Here is a 25,674-nt window from a genome sequence, read left to right on the forward strand (position 1 = left end):
AAATCACAGTAGAAAAAAAATCTAGTAGGCTGCCTTACTAGGCTGAAGGAAACAAAAGCCATATTTTCACTTGTTTTCATATTATCTATGAAGTTTAAAAATGGTGGCCAAACATAATTTTTCCAGTGTCAAATGATGTGTAAGGTCCTTAATCCACAGCTTTAAGTTTGGAGATGTTTTTTTCTTTACAGTTAGACGATAGAAGTGGTCTTGCTTGAAGAGATGCCAAGTCTATCCTATTTTTTTTTTTGCCTGATGGCTCAAGCATGTATCTCGTGGGGCTACTCTAAATATTATTGTTAAAGCTGAGGGCTGCATGGCTACTTTCAAGACACCTGATAAAGTTTTAAATATAGACTGCAAGAAAGGGATCTAGCTTTGAGCAAAATCAGACCATGTGTGAATGTGTGACTGGTGCTTGCCCATATCGATTACACAAAGGGTCCACGTTTTTGTTTTTAATTATTTTATTTAAACTTTATTTTTTTAACCCAGGCAAGAAATTAAGAACAGTTTCCTAGGATTACATTTGGTTAGTTTTACTTTAGACCAGTGCAGGTGATGCACAACCTTAAACAGGCTAAGTGTTTAAGTGTATGCTGCAGACATATTGATGAAGTGTCCTATCTAGAATGGTTTACAATTGGACAAGGTATCAAAAGAAGTTTGAATGCCAAAGACTCTTTGTGTCACATGGTCTTCAAAAGCGCCAATCTCATACTACATCACAGTGGTTAGTTGACTCACAATAAACTATCACATTGTATCAGCCTCTGAGTGCCTACCCCATGACAAAGAGCCATCTCCCTGGTACCTACCTAACATTCACTAAAACCTAAATATCTTCTGGAGCGTGCCGGGCTCGGGGCGACTTTAAAAGCTGAACGTCAGTAAATCTCAACTACGTGGCTGAGGCCCTGACATGCTTACCCCCACCAGAGAAACAAGTCTCCACCCAGGATTACTCCAAAAACAAAAAAGGCAAAATAACAAATGAGTGAGCCGATGGAAGGATGAGATACTCAGTCCAGCTGGCTCACTCCCTAACTAACCAGGGAGACCAGTGAGAAGCTAAACTACGCTCAGACGCTTCACTCACCATCGTTTCACCAGAATGGAGACACACAGCAGCCCACAACAGGCAGTGGCACATCAAGCTGACAGTTTACCAGAGTCAAGCTTTCAGCAAACATCAAACTTTTTTACTGTGGGCTGAGCATCACTGGCACGAGGAGTAGGCCTGTTGATAGCTTCTTTATGGGGTACAGAAAAATACAACATGTCGTTCTGGCAGTTTCCAAAAGAAGATTATACTTATGTTTCATACTTTCTTTTTGTTATACATTCTGATAAACTCTGATATATCCTGTCACACCGCGGTGTGGTCATGTCTTATTTTGTTGTGTTTGTCTCGTCGTTTCCTGCCTTATTTTGGAAAGTAACTCTCCTCTCGTTTCAGGTCACTTGCCCTTCCTCATGTGTCACCGGTCTGATTGTCTTCCCTGATTGTGTCCACCTGGTGCTCCCTTCCCTCCATGTGTTTAAGTAGTCTGTGTCGCCCTTGTCTTGTGCCAGTGTGTTCGTCATTTTTATCATTTCTACCCGTGCCTGCGATACCTTGCTGCCTTGAGTTTCTTCGAAAGAGTGATTTTTCTTTGTAACTTCCTAGCTTAGTTCTAGTGATTAGGGTTTCTGTTTCGATTTTGCTGAATTTGTTTCCTCCTTCTGGATTGATTTTTTGTTTAGTCCTTCTTTGCTTTTCCTCCTGTTTTTTTTGGAGTTATTCCTTGTTTTCCTGGTTTTCCTTACCAGGTTTTGCTTCCTCCCTTTTGGGGCGCCTTTTGTTTGTTAACTTTCATAGCCATAGCTTTGTTTTCCTCCTCTGGAGTGATTTTACTTTGATAAGATTTCATAGCCACGTCAGGAGCTTGTTTCATAGCACTTTTATTTTACACTCTGTTCGAGTATCCTCACCCCTGTTGATTCTGTGAAATAAAGTCACCTTAACTGCCACCCATCTTCACCTGAGTCCTGCTTTGAGCCCAGCCTGACATATCCAATATCTGCAAGTGCTGCGCATGAACATTACTGACCTGTACTATTGTCCTATGTGAAATACAAATTACATGGCAATTACAGTGTTTCAAGGAGCCATCATGGTATTCAAATAAGCCAACAATAGTTGACAATCCTCCTCCTCAGTTTCCCATCACAGTCATAGTCAGCCATGCTATCTGCGTTATGGGCCTTACATCAAAAGACAGCAACAAACCCCATCAATACCACCGCGGTATAGATACCAAAGCAACTATCAATTCTGCTTATCCATCCAATTCTTTATCGATTCCCTCATCAATTTCTCCTGTGAATTTTTGGTCTAGAAAAAGTAGTTTTTCGTGGTTTGGTGTAAACAGCAGCAGTTTAATTGAGTTTTTAAACAACAGATAAGAGCTTGTGTAAGAAAACAAACAGCATTGGTACTTATGAGTCATCAACAAATGCAAATGCAAGAATCATGTTTACTTCCTCCATCGACAGTTTGGTTAATACATTTAGTATTAACCAATTTATTGTTCTATTTTTTGTTTTGTGTCTTCTACTTGTATGTCACGCTGCTCATTTTAAGTAGCCTTAAATTGACTCCTGGAGACAAATAAAATGTTCCAAATCTGCACTTTGTGAAAATAGCAGTGTAGTAGCATGATGTGGTTTTCCAGTGGCAGTAATCGGACAGCAGGGGGCGCTGTTTCACTGGATAAACCTTCATGCCAGCTACTGTGCATGTCTGGGAGATTATTTCTGAATAGAATATGTTTAAAAAACGAAACAAAATGAGCAACTCTTCACAAATTTGCGCGTCATCCTTGCGTACTTCTTTTGTCCAATCCGAGAGCCAGATTTGTTCCAAAATTTCTCCAACACCCTCTGCTGTCAGTTGCGGTGACCTTGCAGAGCAGTTTATTTGGTGAGTACTGTATACGTTGTTATCCAATGAAAAAAAACGTGCAAAACAGTTTAAACCCCGTATTTCTGGTTGACACTAGGTTTCCTACATAAACACTTATGTTTTTTTTTTACTCCACTCCCCGAAATGTTTATTTGACGATGCTAAGCTAACGTTGTAGTGTTAGTCTTTGAAATGTCAATTTCGCATTTTAAATGATAAAAATCCACGCATATGTATCACGTCATTGTGTTGTGCTAACCAGCCAAAGTGCATCATATTTCCGCATTGATCATATTCCCTGACCTCTGTTTTAGATGGAACGTCCCAGATTCAGGAGGGCCGACAGCTGGTACCTCATGGCCACTGAGTACCTGGAGTGGCGTCGGTGTAAGAAGAAGGTCGGAGGGTGGTCACAGGGCATCATAAGGCAGCTGCCACCGACGTACAGCTGATAGTTCCCAGCTGTACTCACGTACAAGTAAGAGACAAGAATTACAAACACGATGCAACTTAACCTTTGATGTGTTTCCGTGCTGATCAGGTTGTGTTTTGTTGTTGAAGGCTGTCCTGTGAACAGAGGGTGGTTGTACTGCTGAGGCCCCTCATTCTTGGCAATAGTGCCAACCGACTGAACAACACCCTGCGGGAGCAGCATTCTGAGGCCTGGATGCGGAGAGCGATCCAGTACCTCGGCGTGGGCGAGAGTTCCTGGCTTTGTGCTCTGTGAAGGGGCAGTTTGCACCACCACCCCCGATGCCCCCTGTACCACAGCCGCTCTGGCTGCTGACTGTGTATAGCTTTGACGTGCTGTCGCGACTGGAGGAGCTCAAAGCCAGGATAACGTCCACCCTCGGGTCCATCCTAAAGAGGGGTTCAACCAAAAAGGTGTGAAATTGTTATTATTTAATATATTACTATGTTATTACTGTGTCCACCTCAAGCACGTCCTTAACCAGAATAGCCAACGAGTGCTCGGCCTTCAAATGGTTAAGGACTTCACTCAGCCTGCTGCGTACACAGGTTAGTAATGTGAAAACACTCACACTATGTCATGACTTGTTACAGTGCTTTAAATAAATAAACCCTGAGCTTTCTTTCTGCCATGCCACAGGGCAGCTCATGAGGGTGGAGTACCTGTACCAGCAGACTGGGAGAGCACTTGAGGATGCCAGCTTGGACCCTGACACTCTGGACGAGTGAGGAGCTCGAGGAGGTGGACGAGGGTATCGAGGACGAAGTGGAGGACCCCACCATCTACAGGCCAGATCAGCTCTCCACTGGATCGAAGGCAGCAGCTCGGTCAGGTGATCCAGCTGACGCACTCAGGTCTGAGTGGTTCCAGCCGCCCCTGATCGAGATGCTTCTCCTGAGGCCCCAAACAGCAAGTGCAAAGCATCAAGAGTCAACAGTAATCTACGGGTAGAGCAATTACAGTGCTTTTATTTTTATTCCTTTTTTAAAAAAAAAAACAAAAAAAAAAAACTATAATTCACTAATTTGTTACTGGTCTGGATTTTTTTCCTCTTTCTTACATTAATGTGTTTGTTTTCAGGACAAAAGTGTCCTGATGGTCAGCGGGTTTTTTTTTCTTTTCTGTACACACTTTGTATTGTTCTATTTCTTGTTTTGTGTCTTCTACTTGTATGTCACGCTGCTCATTTTAAGTAGCCTTAAATTGACTCCTGGAGACAAATAAAATGTTCTGAATCTGCACTTTGTGAAAATAGCAGTAAAATAGCATGATGTGGTTTTGCAGTGGCAGTAACCGGTCAGCAGGGGCGCTGTTTCACTGGATAAACCTTCTACCAGCTATTGTACATGTCCGGGAGATTATTTTTGAATGGAACATGTTAAAAAAAAAAATCAAAATGAGGAACGCTTCACGAATTTGCGTGTCATCCTTGCGCAGGGGCCATGCTAATCTTCTCTGTATCGTTCCAATTTTAGTATATGTGCTACCGAAGTAACACAACAGCTCCATGAGACTGAACTCTATTTATACAGGTCTGTCCTTAAAAGCCACAAAGGGAGGGTTTGAATGTTCACGGGGGAACTTGCGGGTAAATCTATGTTTAACTGGACTGAAAACAAGGGCTGCCAGGACCGTTATGAACATGTAACAAATCAGGTTATAATTCGTATTGGTGAGTGTGACATTGTTTAGGTCCGTTTCTGCAAGTTTAGGTTCAGTTAGAGCCTGAGAGAGTGAGAGAGGCATGATGGGAGATTCAGGCAGACAGGCTTACGTCAGGCGATAATGATTGGATGACAGAAGGCGCCAGAACAAAAGGCTGAGTCAACGACACGCCTCCAAAAGCCCTGCTGGAGCGACCTGTGACCCCTGACCAACCCCCCATTAGCCCTCCAGGGCTAGAGTGTGTCTGTAGAGAGAGCAGTGTGAGTCAATAGATAAAACCAGTCCGTTCCTGTATGACGGACTCCATTCAGCTGCCTTCAAGCCGGAAGAGACGTAGGAGGGGACTCGCTGCAGGGACATCTGCGTCGCATGTGGATCCTGTAGCTTCAAGAAAACCATAAGAAGCCAGACAGGACTTGAACACACTCTACGACTGAATGTGCGGATAAAAACCTGCTCATTGTGCTTTTTGTTCACCTGGAAAATCCACTGAATCAGCGCCTGATCTGGACTTAATTTTGAAACATGTGTTTATATGAATGTTTGGAGTAAGGCATGGTAACGTAGTTTGACTGATGCGCTGGAGCGCTAGACGGCAGACCCTAAAACTACTTTGTACCATTTCTTACAATCAGATCTCAAATACCTAAGAATTTGTCAGAAAAAGTGGACTTGTGTTGTAAAGGTGTTTAGTGTCCGCTTATTACTACAACAATTAACAATTACCAGGCAGTAAGTCTGCATTAAGTGTCTTTATTCTGTATTTCAAACTGGTGAAATGAGGAGGAAGCTGCTTTTTTAAAATAAAAAAACAACTGCAGTTTCACTGACCTGCCACAGAGCGTCGCTGTCTGACCGCTGTGCCGGCATGTTGGACTGCAAAGACTGGGGGGGAAAAAAGAAAAAGACAAAAATGTCACAGAGGAGACAAAAAAATAAATAAAAATCTTAAACCTTTCATTTATTTTTTTTACATATATGCCAGGCAGCACTTACAATACGTTCTGAGCCTGTGTGAGACGAGATAACTCTCCATACCGGCAGGTGGCAGCCATTCAAAAGAGGAAATCTGAAGCTACTATTAGCCAGCAGGATAGGACCCGTGTGGAATAACGTATTCCTTCTCTCGTTTGGAGGAAGTATTTTCCCCCTACAATAGCATTACGGGATCACATAAGTATATATATGCAACAAACATTAGTGGAAGTATACTCAAGGGTAACAAATAATTCTTCATTCATTACTGAAATACATAATATTGTTATATTATTAGATGGACTTATAATTGAAGTGAGTGTGTTTCCATCACAGTCAGTCAATGTCCATACAAATGAAAATACCTTTAAAAATAACTTTTGATGAAAACAATGAAACAAATGAAAGGAGAACAGAATTTTATTAATCTGCACTTATATTAGACAGGTGAGCCAGCGAGGGGAATACAAGCAGGCGCGTCATGAGGCCTGAAGTGAAGCAACTCATTGAAGCTCATTCAACTTGGCTCACAACAGCTGCAAAGTTCTTTTTTGTTCATTTGTTTTAACACACAATAATTCCGGTATTAACGCAGTTTTATTTTCTTAGGGTAACTAGCTAGTAAATATAACAAAGTACTTTTTAAAAGTAACATGCCCAACGCTGCCTGTCACACGCACTATCACAAATATGCATCATGGCTGCCGAGTCATTTTATTTCACTGGGTGATTAAGGCAGATTTATACACAGCAGACAAAAATATTTTTCTTTTCACGTTTTTCTTTTTCGGAGATTTTGATTAGTCTACACGTTGTAGCCACAGTGTTTGATTAAGTTATTTGTAAGTGTCCTTGTCAGGTGTGGTAGCTCAATGTCACCGTCAGCTAGCTGCCGTTAGCCAATTAGCTAATTAGGTTGGTCGATACCCAGGTGAACTAATTAACAATGAGGAACGAAACAAAACAATTGTTTGAAATTTGGAAAAATAAAAATAAAAAAATAACTGACACCGCAGCAACTTAACCAGTTGTAGCAAAGGTAAATCTTTTCTTGGGTTTTTGTAGCGGAATTTCTCCTCCATTTTTGACTCTTACAATCAAAGTGCGCGTGATGTGGTCTTCTTCTTCTTCTTCTTGTGTAACGACGTCGCTTCGGTGCATTACCGCCACCTTCTGTTACGAAATTTTGTCTTTGACAGCAACTTTAGCTGCGGGTCCCCAAAGTTATTTTTGTGTGAATAACATTAATGCTATGGCATGGTTTAGTGTCCCAACATGCATGTTATTGATGCTTTGGTCTTTGTCAAAGTTATAGATGCATTTCTTCCAGGGATGTTAAGAAGTATCTGGTTGGAGTGGGTCAGGAGGCAAATGGGCTGCCGCCACCACTAGATCTTCCCTTTTGTTGTGTGTACAGGTGAATACAATAAACTAGAACAAGCTTTTCTGTAAATATTTATTGATGATGATAAAGATATACATAGTCATCACATAGCCATACTATAATCATGTTTCCCAATTCAGAGGGTATAGGTTCAGTGTATAGGGGTTCCATGGTGTAATGGTTAGCACCCTGGACTCTGAATCCAGCGATCCGAGTTCAAATCTCGGTGGGACCTGATTTTCATACTAGCTGTAATACAAAAGGCGAAATGACCTGTAGAATTTTGAGAAGTCATTTCACCCCTCATCTGAGCAGCTTCTTCAGTTCTAAGCGACTACCTGTGTTCACATAGTCCCTTCCATCTCACTTGATTTCTTCATAGTTTGTGTATAGAAGCGGACACTATATATTACAAACTAAATGGTGTCAATACATACAGAATGGAAGTACGAATGAAAATAAACCTATTTATTTGTCCACAACAAAGGGTTAGCTGTGGAGTAATGGCCCACTACTCCAAGTGAACACTATTGGGTCAATGACTGGATTGGTCAAATAAAGGAATACCACATACACTGCAATAGTACACCCATGCTGCTATGACTGCTGCTTAAATTTAGAGTGTACACAAAACAACAAGTGCAGCTGCTACACTTAGTCACAAATCAAGGTTTATCATACTAGTGTTTGCTGGATTAGATCGGTGACAACAAGAATTCAAACAATGTATAAACTGAATACTTTCTTTTGTTTCTATGTGCGATTTTAGCGCACACACTGCAGAGTGCTAATATCATGACGCACACTAATAATAGACTTGGTAACGGTCGCTGACACGGCAGTGGCAACCACAGACCAAATGTGATACACCACATTGTATGGTGAAATTCTGAACACGTTTCCTGAGTCAATCATAAGCTATTCTGTGTTTTCCAATGTTATGTTGCACGTGAAGACACTGCAGCTGAACAAAGATGAATGTCAGAAGTGGGATTCGAACCCACGCCTCCAGGGGAGACTGCGACCTGAACGCAGCGCCTTAGACCGCTCGGCCATCCTGACGACAAAACCCTCCAGGGGGCCCCCCTTACATTGCAGTGGTATGATCCGCCTCTCGCGTCTACCCCTCCCTCCCCCACAAAGTACGCACACATGTGAGGTTCGGCTCACCATCTCCTGCAAGTTACCAAACAAAGATCTGCGGTATTTACTTTATCACTCAGCATCAACACATTACAGTCACTAGTAACAGCCCCAAGTTTTACTGTTGTCAGTATTGTTGAGCAGGAGTTTGCTAGCTCTCCCTGGCAAAGAGGCTACTGGTGGGCTTGACGTCAGACTGGCACAGATGAATCACTCACTCAGTCATTTCAGTCCTTCAGTGGAGTTCACCAGAAATTACTTATTTTGCTTTGACCTCTTGAGACCTGAACATCCGCCTGCGCATAAAAAAACACTCACCGATGGACAATTTTTTTAAAGTCAGCGCGTGCCTGGACACTGAGAAGTTGCGCTTTTTTTGAGAAAAGCTGCCATTACCGTAATGACGACGCTCTGCTGCTGTCGGCTGCAGGTTGGGGAGCGACGCAAGACCGGGGAGCCCCAGAAAGAGATTTTTTTAGAGGAATCTGTTGGTATAAAACAAGTTAGTTGTACCCTTGATATGACACGAAGGTCTTTCAGACAAAACCACAACTTCCCACATTTTGAATATTGTCAATAGCGCGAACCATTGTGAGTTATGGTAATTCAAATACTGTGCGTTAATGGTTCGCCGGCCAATCCGTCCAAGGCCAGTACATATAGCAACGGAAACTGAACATTAATATAATATAATATAATATAATATAATATAATATAATATAATATAATATAATATAATATAATATAATATAATATAAACATTTATTTTCATTGATATAATCATAATATAAATTGCATCATAGCAACTTTTAAAAAGAAGCAAGGGGTGTGTGCCTGTCTGTGTGTGAGCGAGCGAGAGAGAGAGAGAGAAACAGAGTGAGAGGGAGAGAGAGGGAGCCTGGCTGTCACTGGTCGGTGTTGTGTGTGTGTGTATGTGTGTGTGTGTGTTCAGCAGCAGCAGCAGCAGCAGCTCGTCTCAGGCAGCAGACGGCGGCCCAGCTACCGCTTTCCTCTTTTCATTTCCATTCCCCCTACCCTTTGATTTTTTTAAAAAATTTGTTTCATATATATTTTTTTACACACTGGTTCCTTTTTTTTTTTTTTTTTTTTAAACCGTCTCGAAGACATGTCCGCCAGACCGGGATTTTACCGGCAGGAGCTGAACAAGACTGTGTGGGAGGTTCCGGAGCGGTACCAGAACCTGACGCCGGTGGGCTCCGGAGCCTATGGCTCGGTGTGGTGAGTGTTTGTGCGTGTGTGTGTGTGTGTGTCTGTGTGGAGGGGCGAGGCTGCACAGCCACAACACTTACCGTTTATTAGTCATAATGCATCAGTACAGCGATGTCTGCATGCCAGCTTTGTCAGGAAGGAGCTGCTTGCGCTAATAACTGATAGTTTTTGGTTTCATTATGATCACTGTTCTTCTTCATATTTTTTATTTTATCCCGTTGCGTAATAGCCTGATATTTCTACTCCTACTTTATGTCTCAACTGTGCTGATGCATCCGATTTCACAATAAATGTTGTCACTGACATGGAGAGACACGGCGGGTCTGCAGGGCTTGTTTTTATCGCACTGTCTGCTGATCCTATATATATGTGTGTGTGTGTGTGTGTGTGCGTGTGTGTGCGTGTGTGTGTGTGTGTGTGTAAAAGAGACAGCGTCAGTACAGGAATTTCCCAAACAGTGCCCCCCACCCTCCAACCCAAACACAAGCAGACACACACCCACGCGTGCACGCTTAAATTTTCAGTAACAACTCTGCAACGCTCACGTCCAGAAGGATGGAGGAAAGGGGGGGACCCGAATGCTTTCAGTGGATTTACACAGTGCAAGAAATCAAGCCGTATGCATCATCATCATCCTTTTCCATATTCACTGAACGCACCTGCGCACGCTCTCCTCTGCTAACGTGGATGCAGATACAGCCAGCCTTGCAGCATGCAGTTTTCTCTTAAATCTGGTTAAGCCTGAATCAGCGGGTGGGATGCCGTTGCCATGGCGACGTGTCAGTGATAACCTCCACTGACAGTCAATATTAATTAAGCTATTAGCAGCAGGCTGGTGGCTACGTAAGAGAATGCTGCTTGTAGGTTTCGTGTTATAGGTCCCAGAGGAACAGGGCAGGACACGAACGAGATGCTCAAGATGATTTGGAAGTCGACAGCTCCACTGTAGCAGCGAGAAGTAACCATTAAAGCAGAAACAGTGCTAAAAGCTAACACTGGCGGCAGGGCCAAACGTGCACAGAAAAACCCAAACCGTGTGGATGTATAGTGGGAGAAGAATCTTTCTGCGCCAATATTATTTATATATTGGAAGGAACACACTGTGAGAGCGACATTAAAACTGCAGAGAATCCATGATTTCTCAGCCATCCTGTGCTGTTAAGGGGACAGCTTGAAACTGGCTGTTAAATTGTGATTTGTGTTTGGACTTTCTCTGCATAGACAAAAAAAAAAGTGTCCATAACTTCCATTTTTAATTTGGATCTTAGCTTCACTTTATAAGTTATTTTAGTCACTGAATTGTAGATTATGTTGTGGATACGATGACTCTCGGCTTGTGTTGGATTACACTCCAGCATTCTAGCAAGAAAATGATACAGCGCTCTCATATGTTGGCCTGTTTAGCCACACCCCGAGCTGCCATCCTCAGAAGGGAGTTTTTATCTCTACAGCTGACTTCCTGTCATGTCAGATGTTAATTAAGACACTGTCTGAATCACGATGGGATGTGCTGCTCCAGCTCCACTTTCTGATTCAGGCTTTCACAGGAATATTTTATACTATCTTGCCTAAGTCCTGCTCAGTGCAGCTCTAGATATAAAAAAAATCATAGAGAGCCACCTGATTAAGTCTATGTGGGCATATTTCAAGCTCAAATTTGCTAGATTTAATGTTTAATTTCCGTTTTAAATACCCACACCACAAAGATCATATTATCAAAGCATCCATTCAAAATGAATATTGCCTTTGTTGACAGAAAAATGTTCCCTAAAGCAATATGTGATGTTCTCATGAAGGAGCACTCAGATTGGGTAAACATGGAAATCCCAAACGCCAAAGCTAGAGCGTGAAGTACACAGTAAAATGATTTTGATATACCAGTGATTAGTGAGTTATATGAACTCATATGACCATCGCCCATATTCAAAACATGGCCATCTAACTATTAAACTACTGTCCATGTCCATGTGTACTTTTCACATGAAGGAAATGTTAGTTTCAATTCTTGGAGTAGCCAAAATCATGTATCCATTATTTTTTAGCTATTTTGCTTTTTATCCAACTAGCATTAGCCACCTGCTACCAGTTACCCCACAACTTGTTTTGTTTATCTAGGACTTTACCGAGCAGTTTCATTGGCTCTCTTTTTCTGGCACATATTCATTGATTTGGTGTTGTATCCATTTATCAGTATGTTTAGGCTATTGAAGACATTTTTCAATAATTTTCAGCCACATAGCTATGCGGCGCTTTCAGTAAACTACTGCAGCCATTTGTCCTTAATTCAGTTGATTATCCATTAGTTTTAGCTGACTATTTCAATGCTTTAGCCATTTATTTCTGACTTTCAGCTAAATGTTTCAGCTATTTGTGCATTACTGTCTGCTAGCTCTATTAGCCCCTTAGCTGTGACTTTGAGCTAACTGTTTGAGCACTTTCTTCATTGCCATTAGCTAGCTACATTAGCCATTAGCCATGACATTGAGCAAACCACTTCAACCATTTGTATGTTTCTCTTGGTTAGTCATGGCCATAACTATTTCAGCCATGTTGACTACTGTTGGCTAAACATATTAGCCATTTGTCATTTACTTTTTGCTAACGGTTTCAGCTTAATTGCATAACAGTTTTCATGTGTTACTTCTCTGTGGATATAATTTTTATGAACAAATTATTTAAAAATGAAAAAAAAAACACTAGCTTGAAGGTGTTTTTGTTGAACTAATTCTCAGTTATTGAAAATTAGTTCAACAAAAACACCTTCAAGCTAGTGTTTTTTTTCAGTATCAATAGACAGACCAAGTGTCAATGCTAGCGCTTGTGAAACGCCTAGACTTTACTAAATTATACAACTACACAAAAGACATTCCTCCACACAAAACTGCGCACTTCACTGCATTGTTAATGTTGATCTCCAGCCATTGTCACTGACTTTCTCATGCCAAGACTTGATTAGCAAACAGCGGGGGGATGGGTGTTAAGGGTAAGACATCTGTATGCGTTGAGTGGTGATGGGGGTAATGGGGGTAGGATACTCTTGAAGTCTGCCTCTCGAGATTCACAGTAAAACAGCTCCCATCATTTATCTCAAATGAGCAACTTGTTCTCACAGGAAACCTCTTAAGACTGCAGGCCTTAGGTCAAGGATCTGACAAGCTCATATAATCCATTATGGCTAGCTGAAGAACGTACACCCCTATCACTGTTAGCAGAGAGGGAATGGAAAGTTTAGAGGGAGAAAGGTACATTATGACTAACGGAGTATAATAGGTAGTGGAGCTATTTTATAGCTGGAAAGCACAAGAGAGACCAGACACTAGAGCAAGTATCATCACGAATGCAAAGGCCAATTAATAATTTAGCCTGCGCCATCTCTCTCCAATTTTGATAAGTCATGAAACAAAAAGTTTGGAGGACTGAATGCTGTCATGTTCTGCACCTAATCCTGGCTCATTGTCTTCTCATTTTCCTGCCATGGGGGTTCTAATCCCATAGAATATTTCCGCTTCAGTTTGTCATGACAAATATTGCGCCGGTTATTGTACTGTTAAGCCAAGACGGAACATCTAGAGAACATGCACTAAGCTGATCAAGGCTGCTTTCATCTCATGTCAGCATATGTGACATCTGTTCAGTAAACCAGAATTTTGGCACGAAGTCCCTCATTTGGATAAGTATGAATAAAACATTACAAGTTCATTTTCTCCTGTCAAAAGTGTGTCTGCCAGTCGGATTTTGATTGAAATTGTGATCAGCTGAGCAGAAAATGGTGTTCAGATGGATCTGAGTTGTTGCTGAAATTGTTTGGATTGGTGGTGGTTGTGATGTGATTGCAGTATAATTTATAAAACTTGTGTGCATGTTGGCTAGCTACTGGGGAAATCGAAGTCTAAAGCTTAAAGAAACATTTTGTTTGAGTTGAAACTGTTTGATTAGCTAGTAATTATATTGCTATCAATGTACTCATTCCAACATTTTGCTCGATCTTGTGTTTTTATTCACATTATCTGTCAGTAAACAGAATATCTCTGAATTTGGACAACTTGACAGATAAAAAGAGGTGTATGAAGATGTCAGCTTGGACTATAAATGTTAAATTGTATGGGTCACATAATAATTCTGCAGATTACTTGGTACTAGCTAATGATTGTTACCTGAAGCTTACACTTTAAAAAGGCTTATTGCCTTTTTTGTCCAGAGTTTAAATCAACACCGCCTTTGTACCTTTATAATGAATTATAAATCTGCAGACTGCGGCTGTTTGTCTAGCTTGGCATAATTAAAGTAAACAGAGAGATACAACCAATCCAGCTCTGACTCAACCATAATCCAGGGATGTCACCTGGACACTTACCTGGACAATGCATAATATTTTGTAAAACCGGCTATGGCACAAATTTTGTACCTACGCACGTAGCCTATGCCACTGGGAGTCATTTATACTTGTACACTCGTCAGTCTGGCTCGCTCTGTAAAAACACCACTGAACGCTAAGACGGTTAATTTTTGCTTCCACGTCCTGCTTCACTTTCTACAATGGCGATTGGAACTTTCGCTGACAAGTCGCCAACGAAGACAATCTTTGCTCAATGTGCTGCATCTATATTGAACTAAAACAATCGATTTGAAAATCGTGGAGATGGAGAAGCAGACGGAAATACTAAATCAGAAACAAACTGCTGCCCAGCAGACCAATCACTGCTCTTGCGGCCTGCTTTGCAGTAGTGAAATTTCTGGGGAGCTACATCCCAGCTACGGTGCCAGGGTCTGCGCTATCGCTGTAGCTAGGGCATCAAATTGTCTAAACAGCCTATTAGGTATATTTTGTCACTTTCATACAGAGCTAGCATTTCTTAAATTTAGGCTAAGTCTGGCTACATATTGAAGGTTGAATATTCCATTCAGAGACAAAGTGGCAACATCAGAAAGCCTCAGAAAGCCGAGAAATGAGGACAACAGAGAAGTGCCAAATACTGCTCTTTGAATGCCCAACTTAAGACAGAAATAAACATATTTACAGCCAAGTACCAAAGCAGTTTTGCCCCCTATAGCTGGCTCCTCTGTGCCATGAATGAATTTTTATAAAACGGACATGTTTAAATTACAGGTAATGTTTTGAGTGAATGTGGTGTCTTCACAGGTAGGTCGGCAACTCTGTCCAGGCATCAAGGGGGATGACATGAAGGCTTTGTCAGTCTTTTTATGCAGTCAGTAGCGGAGGCACCATACCAATCTTGTCATGTGCTTCTCAAAAAACAAAGAAACCGCTCCTCTAAACGCATGAAATTTGACGCAGTGTCAGTACCCTTCCCCCATTTGAAATATATGCAAATCATGTAGGGCTTCCCCTGAATTCTGTCTCACCAAGTCAAATTCGCTTTTGAGATCAGAAAACCAAATTTTCCTAACGTTAAAATATTTTGCCTCGCCCGGATAAACATTGTACTTGAATTATCACACACCAGATGTTAGCTGATCTCCCAACCCCTGCCTTTGTGAAGCCCCGACGTGCATCTAGGGCTGGGGTGTTAAAGGAACACTGAGACAAAAGGAGAGGGGAGAAATCAATGGCTTTTGCTCGGCTCTGCGTTGATGAGAGCAGCGCTGTCAGAGCCATGTATGGAAGATGGCAAGGGAAGGAAGGTATGTGTCAGGCGGCGAGGCCTGGTTCATGTCAGATGGAGGAGACGGACCGCCGTGCTGGCCGAAGCCCGACGGGGACATCCGGGCTGGCAGCAGGTGTCAGAAAGCCAAATGCATGCACGCGACCATGCGAGAAGGTAGTTCACTCAAGCGTGTGAGCATTATAGGCCACAGAGAAACAGATTCGGTAGTATTTATGTTGGGGTTCGTATTGTGGCAAAAAGCAGGATACATGCATCAGTTGATGCACTTTCACTCTAAGTGTGTCAAGGTGACACTGTGCCTGACCTGAAATTTTTAGAACACATTTATTAAGCTGTTTGTAGCGCTAGGAATAAAATATAAGCAGACTTTTAAAAAGGACCCATTTAGACTTTGTTTTAGCATCTAGCTTAATGGCTAGGTTGTGTTTGTGCGACTACATGGGGCGTTCTAGCTGCACACTGAAAATAGCTCAACACTATCTTACATGAGGATATTAATACGACTCTAATGTCTGTGTGATGAATGTGATTGTGCATTTAAATCCACTGACATATTGAAAGCCCACTACTTAGCACATGTTAACCCAGAGAAAACCCTTTATCTTATCCTTGCTACTTACTCCAGGTATGCTTTCTTTGTCTAATTTTGCCCTAGGATGAATAGATTTTCTCTCTTAAATGTAAAATGTGTAAACTGGTTTTGTTTAATTTCATAGCATCCTTGATTTCTCTAAAGCTCTACAGCTCTGAACTGAACGTGAGCAAGAGCAGGTTGGATTTTGAGTGAGCAATCTCGGTTTACATTTTCTATCGCATATCCAGCCTCAGATGAAACAACTGACAGCTAAATCTGGGTTCAGAAAGCGCGCTGCACATTTTGCCGAAACAGATGACGACAGTGTGTTAAATAAAGAAAATGACAGGTAGGTAAAAAAGGCGAGGCAGCTTGTGGTTACAACATAGGCATTGTGAACTACTGGAAAACCTTTAAACACATCTTGAGAAATTCAGATGTAAACAAGAGGGGATCTGACCTTAAATAGTAAGGAATTAATACTACAGATATTGAGACATACATCGAGCCGCAGCCACAAATCTGTTCCAGTTTACTCGAAAAGTCCACTTTTTTTTGGAGCCGCTGTTTCGCTTCTTGCTTCCTTGCTCTATTTCTGCAGAGCATTTCTCAATTCTCACCCGTGTTTCCTTCCTGTTCGTCTGTGAGCGAGGCATCTGCGTTATTATTGCCTCTGTGAGTTGCTGAAAATCTGGCAGGGCTGAAGAGAGACGCTGGGACCAGAAAAGGCAGCGGCGGGCCTCGGCGCTCAATGCGTGGAATTACATTTACGTTTCAAAAGAGGCATACGAAATACACTACACTACTGATATCTGACATCCTCACTTCTCTTGTTCCACCACATCCTCTTTCAGCCTCCCCTACTCTCTGTGGTAGTCTCTGTGGGCCTGTCTCGCTCAAGTATTAATCATCATCACCAGGTTTAAAGAAGGTCAGCTTAGCTTAGCTTAGCTAAGCTCAGCATGAACTCATTAACGGCACAGCTCAGGTGCGTTAAAACAACAGTTCAACACGTTTTTAACGCTTTGTTCCTCTCTGTCCTCTCCAGTTCGGCATACGACGTGGTCTTGAGGCAAAAGGTTGCGGTGAAGAAGCTGTCCAGGCCTTTCCAGTCCCTGATCCACAGTCGCCGCTCGTACCGGGAACTCAGGCTGCTCAAGCACATGAAACACGAGAACGTTAGTGCTCCTTATAAAAATACCCAGAGCCAGACAGACGCAGCTCTCTCCGCGTGTTTCCGCCCTGTCATTGATCAGCTCGGCTTGTGTCTTGTCTCCGTCTCCGCAGGTAATAGGGCTGCTGGACGTCTTCACACCTGCGGCAGCATTGGAGGACTTCAACGAGCTGTAAATCTTTTTTCCCTTGGCGTTCGCTACGAGCTGCACAGCTGTCGACTTTTCACCACAAATTGATAATCGTTATTAGAGGGCGTGGTTTTAGCTACGAAGGCGACCCTAGAGGGGGATTATAGGCTTGTAGGGATGTTTGATGGTCGCCATGGCAGCGTGACCACGTTCTGACGCTTCCCACTTGCTCACACGCACTCTCTCCTCTTTTGCAGCTACCTGGTGACTAACCTGATGGGTGCCGACCTCAATAACATCGTCAAATTTCAGAGGTTGTCAGACGAGCACGTGCAGTTCCTAATTTACCAGCTCCTCCGCGGCCTCAAGGTAATTTACTGCGTCGTGATTTATCGACCGCACGCCCACTGTGTGGGACCTGCGCATAGTTAAACAAACTTTGATGTCCGACCTGCGCCGCAGCATTCTTGAATGAACTAGCCGTTAGTAGTTTCAGTTAGATGGCTAACTGAAGAATTTTCCTTTATGCAACCTGTAAGTTGCTTTTAAGAGGAGCACTCCTGTTGGAGATAATTACTTAGGCCATTCCGCTGTTAGGCTAATGATATGTATATTTAGCCTCCACCACTTCAACCCTTTTTCCCCCATTTAACTTTACATACTGTAGAAAACAAACTGTAATTAGTTACTTAAACTTGGTACTGTGACTATTATTTTTTTTTATCTAACTTGTATGTTTGCAGTGTCTTTCTCTAACAGCTGAGTCTTGTCAGAAAGTTCTGATACTATGTGAAGGTTCTTATCATATTTTACAACTGTTGTGCAAAAAACTACAATTCCTCAAATGGCCACTTGAGGCAGTCTCAGAAGCCAATTCCCAGAGGGTCCCCTGTTAAAGCTGTACAACAGAAGTAAACAGTCTCATAAAAAATGAAAATAAATAAATAAATAAAATAAACTAAAGCATTTTTGTCTCTATTGCCTTTAGTCATAACTAGTGTTCAGGATGGAGGTACTTCACTGAATTGTTTGTTTTTTTACATTATGCTTAACGGAGGCCATAGCTGCTATGAGTGATGGGTGGTGGCTATGGCAAGGTGTTAGCTGGCTGCCTGGAATTCAGCTCCACCTATTTGCTCAAATTTTGGATTAGCCAGGAGTTAAGCTTGATTTACAGTCGCGTGCCACATCTTCGCTGTAGCTACAGCCTAGCTCCAGGAACTACGGCGTCACCTAACATGCACCATCACAGTGGAAAGATAGCAGCGTCTGCATGCATTTCTGTCATGTGTATCAGCCGCTGGACAATTACCGAGAGATGTGCTCATTCATCCTCCCACAAATAATATACTCAGATGTCTTCTCTATGTTCTAGATTGCAGTAAAAACAAACAAACAAAAAAAACATTCATTAGCTCCAACATGAGTCACTTGGCCTCCAGTCGCCTTTGTAAAATGTATTACAGAACAATAGCGACGCACCAGCTCAAAGGTATAAATGCTTTCACCAGAGTAGCCCCTGATGGTGTAGGCTCTTCCCGGGAATATAAATATAAGGAATATAAACCAAGTTTAAGGTGGAGTCAGGAACTGCCAAGGAGGCTCTTCAAGACACTTTTGGGTTCATGAGTCTTTCATCCACCTTTATATACACTACCAGTCAAAGGTTTGGACACTTTGGACACTGTGTCCAAACTTTTGACTGGTAGTGTACAGTCAATGAAAGAGCCTGTGGTTGAACTCACCGTAGTATACAGTGCCTGATGTGAATGCAGCATGTCAGCAATCTCTCTGAGGGAATTTGGGAACCCTAATCCATGTTGCACAAGTTACATCTAGTGTTTGCCAGTTAACACTGAATCAGCCCAGCAGCCTGCAGAGGCCGGCCGGCCGGCCGTCTGTCTGGTTACCATGGGACCGACAAAAGCAGTCTCCCTTTAGGCAGGAGCTAATATGGTGAACTGCACTGTTGACCTCTGTCTCTCTGCTCTCTCCTCCCCCCATCCTCTGGACCCACCCCATCTCCTGTTGAACAGTACATCCATTCTGCAGGACTGATCCACAGAGTGAGTGCCTTTTCTTCAGCCATATTGACTGTCAACTTTGCACTTGTACCAAGAAAGTCCCCTCTACTTTTACAGCTAGATGTTTGCAACTTGATACATATTTATGGAAATGCAAATTAGGTGGTAGAAGAACGTGTAGTCCTGATGTAAATGTTGCTTTAAACCACAGGCTTGGGTTTAAAAGTGTTTCTCAGGTGAAATCCAGTAATGTTTGGATTCGGCCATAAATAGAAAAGTCAATCGGGTACTAAAGCCAGGCTCAAAATAGATTGTGCAGAAAAGTTATGAAAAGAAAACAGAGGAAGGCTATTGTAATGAATGGCGCTCTTGGGTTGCAGACACATGTTAATCATGTTTCTCTCTTCCTCTGTCTGTTTTGCTATCCTTCCCAGGACCTCAAGCCAAGCAATGTAGCAGTGAACGAGGACTGTGAGCTAAGGGTAAGCCTGGCCTTCAGTTTACATCTACCAGTCCTTCACGCCTCCTCAAGAACTCCATTAGTAAGAAAAAATATGCCCTGCAGATCCTTGACTTTGGATTAGCCAGGCAGACAGATGATGAGATGACGGGATATGTGGCGACTCGCTGGTACCGGGCGCCAGAGATCATGCTGAACTGGATGCACTATAATCAGAATGGTGAGATACCATTAAATTATAGACATTTAATACGGTTTTCAGTTGATTTGGGAAGCAATAAAGTGACTGAGGAATGATTGAACCTCTGGTGTTTTTTTGTTCCAGTTGATATTTGGTCAGTAGGATGCATTATGGGAGAGCTGCTGAAGGGAAAAGTCCTTTTTCCTGGCACTGACTGTATCCTTTATCTTCATGGCAACGCAATTTGCAGCTTTTCTCTCTCTCGCCCATCAACTCTTTAAAGTGCCCCGCGGATGCGGATCTCTTTTGGATTTGCATTACAATCCCAGCGCTGGGGAATGAATAGGTGCAGTCACAAAAGGCTGATTTATCTAGGTTCTCGTATTCAGTGTCTCGGAGCAGAGCTAAAGTGATTTTGATTTACTGATCTACTGCGTTGTGAGACATCTGAAGCAATGAAAGGAACAGCTGACTTTCAACGAGGCTTCATCTCAGTGTGCGACAAGACACTACAATGAGTCAAATCTTGCAATCTGCCGACGTTTCATGAATCCTGACGGCCTTTAACTCCTCCTGATCCAAGATATTGACCAGTTGAAGAGAATCATGGAGGTGGTTGGGACGCCGACACCGGAGCTGCTGAAGAAGATCTGTTCTGAACACGTGAGGCGGGGGGACAGGGAATGGGAATGTGACAAAGAATACTTTATACAAACACTAAAAAGCTGCTTCCTCTGACGAAAGCAGCCTGCTCTGATTGATTAGTCATTGCATTGTCATGGCTGGTGATGAAGAGTCAATATGTGCGAGTCTCTGGGGTGATTGATCACTAACTGTTTGATGCTATGTGAGCCACGCTGTCAGATGAGAATGACTTGAGCGCTGTTCTATTTTTGCAGGCACAGAAGTACATCCAATCTCTGCCCTTCATGCCGCAACAAGACCTGGAAAAGATCTTCAGAGGAGCAAATCCACTGGGTGGGTGATGCGCCACAGATTGGATTATCACCTTCTCAAATTCAATTGAAAGCCAGATACCTTGTTAAGATTGAAGTGGCTCCCTCAATAATGAAAATTTGAAATGCAGTTACTGGTTTTGCCTTTTCGATTAAAACTCGTTTCCTAGCTCCTTCCTTATCGCCGGTTTGTTTGTTCCTGCCTCTCTGTTAGCCGTCGATCTGCTGAAACGCATGCTGGTTCTGGACTGTGATGGGAGGATCTCGGCCAGCGAGGCCTTGTCCCATCCCTACTTCTCACAGTACCATGATCCAGAAGACGAGCCGGAGGCCCCACCTTATGACCAAACGCTGGAGAGCAAAGACCGAACTCTAGAAGAATGGAAAGGTGAAGCTTAAAATTCAAAACATCGAATGAACAATAGCACAACAAGGTCGCTTAGAACACTTAATTTATGTCGTCCTTGTTGAGAGACGAAGTAATTGGACTATAAGCAAGGCATTTGTTCAAAGAGATCATTTGGTTTCTTGGTGTATACTTATCCATAATCAATGTATTACCTACAGTAGATGGTGGTTAGCACAGCACTAGCATGGAGGCGCAGACAGGAGTACGCGCACAGAAGAAGCCAACCATGAATGATGGAGTCAGGAGATAAATGACTTCTTTCACTAAAACGGTGGTTTTACCTCCTAGAAAGCCAGAGTTGCTGGTCTGCCACCGTCTTGATTGGTTAGTTTGGGTTACCGTGCAATTTGAGTGTGTTTACACACTCTTGTTAAACGTGGCTAAAATATGTTGTGCTGCTAACCCTCATATGAAGCAGGTGAAATCTTTGCCGGTAATCTTTTCCGCTGCCAACCACCATCTACTTTAGGCAACACACTGACAACCCCACTTCAAAGAAACCAGGCTATTTCTTTTATATCTGTGGCTCCAGCTTATGTAAATTTCTCGGTGAAATTGTTTCTGTTGTGTAAAGAGAAGTGAGACGAAGGAGACAATATTTTTCAAGTTGCAGAGCGTGTCACTATGGGGATTATGACACGACGAGTTTAAGCTTGCATGGGTGTTACAGGAATGCTGATTACGCCCACAACGTAATATTTAATTTATTTTTTCTGTCTCATTTTGAGTTAATTTCATAGACCAGTACACTAAGCCGGGAGAAGCCTTACCCCAAGCGTATTATGTTGTCGTTTGTCGTGACAAGGAAATGTCAGGGAAGCACTTTTGCCTTTTAATATTTTCTATGCTTGTCTCAAATCTTAATCAGCACTCCTAGCATCACCCTTATTTTTCCTGTGTGTTTTCAGAGTTGGTATTCGAAGAGGTGAACAGTTTCAAAGTGTCCGGAGGCAAGACTGACAGCCTTCAGGTGGAGCAGTAAGCCTCTACCTACAGAAGAACCACGTACTCAGTAAATGAGAGAAGGACTGTGGAAAAGCAGCTGAAGTATCATGTATGACCACCTGCCTGTTTATTTGAGCAGAAGGTCAGAACGGTCTCCACGGGATCAGATGCACACATTACAATACAGGGAGGATTTTAGAATTAAATAGAAAAAAGAAAAGAAAAAAAAAGATCTTTCCGGTGATGAAAGTTGCTTCCTGTTATGTTTCCTCTCACCGCGGGTAAAATGAGGAACCGTTCAACGCCAGGGATCGCAGGGGAAGTGAGGATTCATACAAGGGAGCAACTTTGTGCAACCGAACTGTGTTTACAGACTGACAGAGAATCGAAGGGAGGAAAAAAAAAATGCACACTAGGATTTCCAAAGCAACGACAGGAACGCTGTCCCATCCCTCATCATGACGAATGCCACGAACAGTCAATATTCATGTTTAAAGGCTTGCAGCTATGCCATTTCACCTCACGGAACTGCTTAGCATTTAGCCTGCGTGCATGATTTTATTGTTACAGCATATAACTGGTACTGTATTATATTGTGTCTGTCACACTGGCGTTAAACCAGTTTGGAGGGTAAGGGAGAGGCATCACCAGGAAACTATGAGCAACTATCAACCTGTTCTGTCTTTATGATTTCTGTAAAAAAAATAAATAAATACACAAGCTACTATTCTTCTACAGTTGGAAATAGTAAACATCAACTGTGCTATTAATTAGCAAGGTAATTAATACAGTCAAAGCTGCGGGCCTGTGTTTACAGCGTGACCTTGCTTCACATATACAGTTTCGGCTGACGGCCAACAGCTGATCACCTGCTGGATTTGGCACTGCTCTGTTGAGTTTCCATACTTCTCCGGTGTCTTTCACAGCCCCAGTTTTTGTTTACAATAATTTGAATTTTTTAAATAATTAGAAAAAGTTCCTGGGAGGAGTGTGCTGATGCTGGATAATAATCTCTTGCCACTCCGCGCAAGCAAGAACTGGCCAAACACCACAGGCTCTTGAGTCACGTAAGGCAGCCATATTTGGCTGTTTGTCGCAAGCTCATTAGTCATCTTTCATATTACCTAAGCTTCCTTTAAGCTTCAATAATGCTCGGGTGATACAAAGGAAACCGGCAGTGTTCTTTACCTCTAGAGTGTGACTGCAGTTCACATTGTACAGAGTGATCCTGTCAAGCAACACCCTAACATTTACATAAGACATGTGAGTTTAATATATACGCAGATGATGTGTTGCTACAGACTGGAGTTTTAGTTCCCAAAATCTTTTTGCTGAGGCTGAAATAATCTGGTTATATTAAACCACATGCTAGCAGTGAAGGTGAGGGAAAATGTCACAGGGCGAAACGCGTGTAAAGTTATGTGCGTCACGCTACCACACAAAGATAAAGTGTTTACACTTGGTTACCACAGCACAGATTTGCTGAAAAAAATTACAGTATGAAGTTGTTAATCTGCATATGAGAGGAACAACAGATGAAGAAGCACTTTGAAACCAGTTACATTTTTCAGTGATTAAATGCTCATATATCAGAGGGTTGACCTCGATGCTATCTGGATATACGTTATGCTGGATACTTACTTCAGGTATAAAGTAGATATAAGCGTTCTAGGTCAATTTGAGGCTTAACTGAACCTCTAATTGCAAGGATCATCCTCTATTATGTTGCAATGAAGCTCTGATTTTAGCTTCGCCTGGTTAAATTCTAGCTAGGTTTAAATCTGTTATAATTCTAACATAGTTTGAATTTGTAATTTGAACTCTAATGCTGCAGGTACATGAAGTAAAGTCAGTATTTTGAGAGATAAAACGCTGCTAGATAAGTTAAAAATGAGTTGTATTTTAAATTTTATCTCCTCCACAGTTGAGTAAACTGGGTTCTTTGACCGTTAGCTAAAGTTTAACTCAACCAATGAGATTATTTCTGCCTCTAAGAAACGCAACTAAAATGTCAACATACCACCTGGAAATCTCTTTGGCCAAACACAAGATAAGAAATTTAGTCTTTGCTTTTTGTTTCTGGATTTTTGTTTACACTGGAGTGCTCCATGTTGTTGCTACAGGTTGTCCACTACCACTGGATGCAAAATGTTGAATTTCCAAATGAATCAAAATGGTGTGTGTCAGTCAAAGCGTGTTAAAGCTTTCTGAATGTTTAAGTGCTATGTGCTACTGTGGATGTTGTACACGTGGTGAATTTGAATAGCAAACTGAATGTATATGTAGACTGTATGTATGTATGTACCGTATGTTATGAGTTAGAAGTGACTTTTAAACACATGGTGGCATGTGGTTTTACATGTAGCCATGAGTTTCAGATCACTCAATTGAATGTCAGTTCTCAGTTTTCAAAGGACTCGGATGACTTTCTCATTCATCAACAGGTAACTTGCAAGTTTTGGCTTCAACAAAATAAACACTCATTTCTGTTTGGCATTGCGTTACTTTCCCCACATATTGTGTAATGAGTAATAGTAATAGTCATACATAGTCTTACATCGACTAGACACATCTCTCTAGCTAGATAGAGCCTTTAATTCCTAATTCGAGGGAACTTAATGCCACAGCCTACATGGATCTTCCATATTACGTAATGTGTACAAAGAAGCGTTATTTTTGCCTGCTTAGCGCCCTGACCACAGCACCATTAAGGAACCAGGCCTCAACATCGGCATCTGATGTTATGCAAAAAAAAAGTTTCAAAATGAATACCTTCCAACGGCTGCTGGTGTTGCCACAACATCTGGGCTGAACATTTAGGCATATATTGAACAAAATGTGAATAAAACTGGTTATACATCACATCTCCTTCCTCCATAGTCAGGTGTTATGCAGGTCATGGCAGGCATCTAACATGGAGAAAAAAATAAAATGTAATCAATAATCATAAAATAAAGGCGATTGGACTCGCTTGACCTTTGTTGAAGATGTTCATAGCTCAGGCAAAAGGCTTTTTCAGTTCTAAATGACAGATGGGCAGTTCAGGTTTTTGTATGGAACATCTATGGGTGGTGGAAACCTGATAATCACAAACGTTTCTAACAAAAAAAAGTGATACATTTTATTATTATATCAAATATACTATACTAATAGTACAACTATGTGTATTAGCCTATACAGTACTACAGGCTACTAGCATAGTATAGCATAGAATAGTATAGTATAGTATAATATAATATGGGCTCTTTTGCTCTATATTATACTATACTAATCTATACACATATTACTATACTATACTATACTATACTACACTATACTATACTATACTGTACTATACTATACTACCATACTATCCTAGTAGCCTACAGCAAAATATAG

General features: G+C 41.9%; 1 protein-coding gene, 1 long non-coding RNA gene and 3 other non-coding genes across 5 annotated transcripts; 2 read left to right on the forward strand and 3 right to left on the reverse strand.

Moving 5' to 3' along the window:
- Positions 1–286: 286 nt before the first annotated feature.
- LOC125000177 lies at positions 287–6,312 on the reverse strand. The gene is made up of 4 exons (XR_007111284.1): positions 6,081–6,312; positions 5,916–5,969; positions 4,082–4,313; positions 287–3,808 (listed from the first exon to the last, which is right to left on the reverse strand). It is a non-coding gene; the product is annotated as an uncharacterized LOC125000177 (long non-coding RNA).
- Positions 4,812–4,917, reverse strand: LOC125000465. Its single transcript, XR_007111330.1, has one exon. It is a non-coding gene; the product is annotated as a U6 spliceosomal RNA (small nuclear RNA).
- A 1,294-nt stretch (positions 6,313–7,606) lies between the features above and the next one.
- trnaq-cug lies at positions 7,607–7,678 on the forward strand. Its single transcript has one exon. It is a non-coding gene; the product is annotated as a tRNA-Gln (tRNA).
- A 744-nt stretch (positions 7,679–8,422) lies between these two features.
- Positions 8,423–8,505, reverse strand: trnal-cag. Its single transcript has one exon. It is a non-coding gene; the product is annotated as a tRNA-Leu (tRNA).
- Positions 8,506–9,511: 1,006 nt separating this feature from the next.
- Positions 9,512–24,785, forward strand: mapk11 (mitogen-activated protein kinase 11). The gene is made up of 12 exons (XM_047575155.1): positions 9,512–9,825; positions 17,066–17,195; positions 17,305–17,363; positions 17,579–17,690; positions 19,358–19,387; positions 19,780–19,827; positions 19,911–20,025; positions 20,131–20,202; positions 20,570–20,649; positions 20,886–20,964; positions 21,157–21,330; positions 22,260–24,785. Exons 1-12 carry the CDS (start codon positions 9,713–9,715, stop codon positions 22,331–22,333), a joined length of 1,086 nt encoding a protein of 361 aa, XP_047431111.1. The 5' UTR covers positions 9,512–9,712; the 3' UTR covers positions 22,334–24,785.
- Positions 24,786–25,674: the final 889 nt, after the last annotated feature.

This window comes from Mugil cephalus, chromosome 22, assembly GCF_022458985.1.
Source record: "Mugil cephalus isolate CIBA_MC_2020 chromosome 22, CIBA_Mcephalus_1.1, whole genome shotgun sequence".
NCBI classification, from domain to species: domain Eukaryota; kingdom Metazoa; phylum Chordata; class Actinopteri; order Mugiliformes; family Mugilidae; genus Mugil; species Mugil cephalus.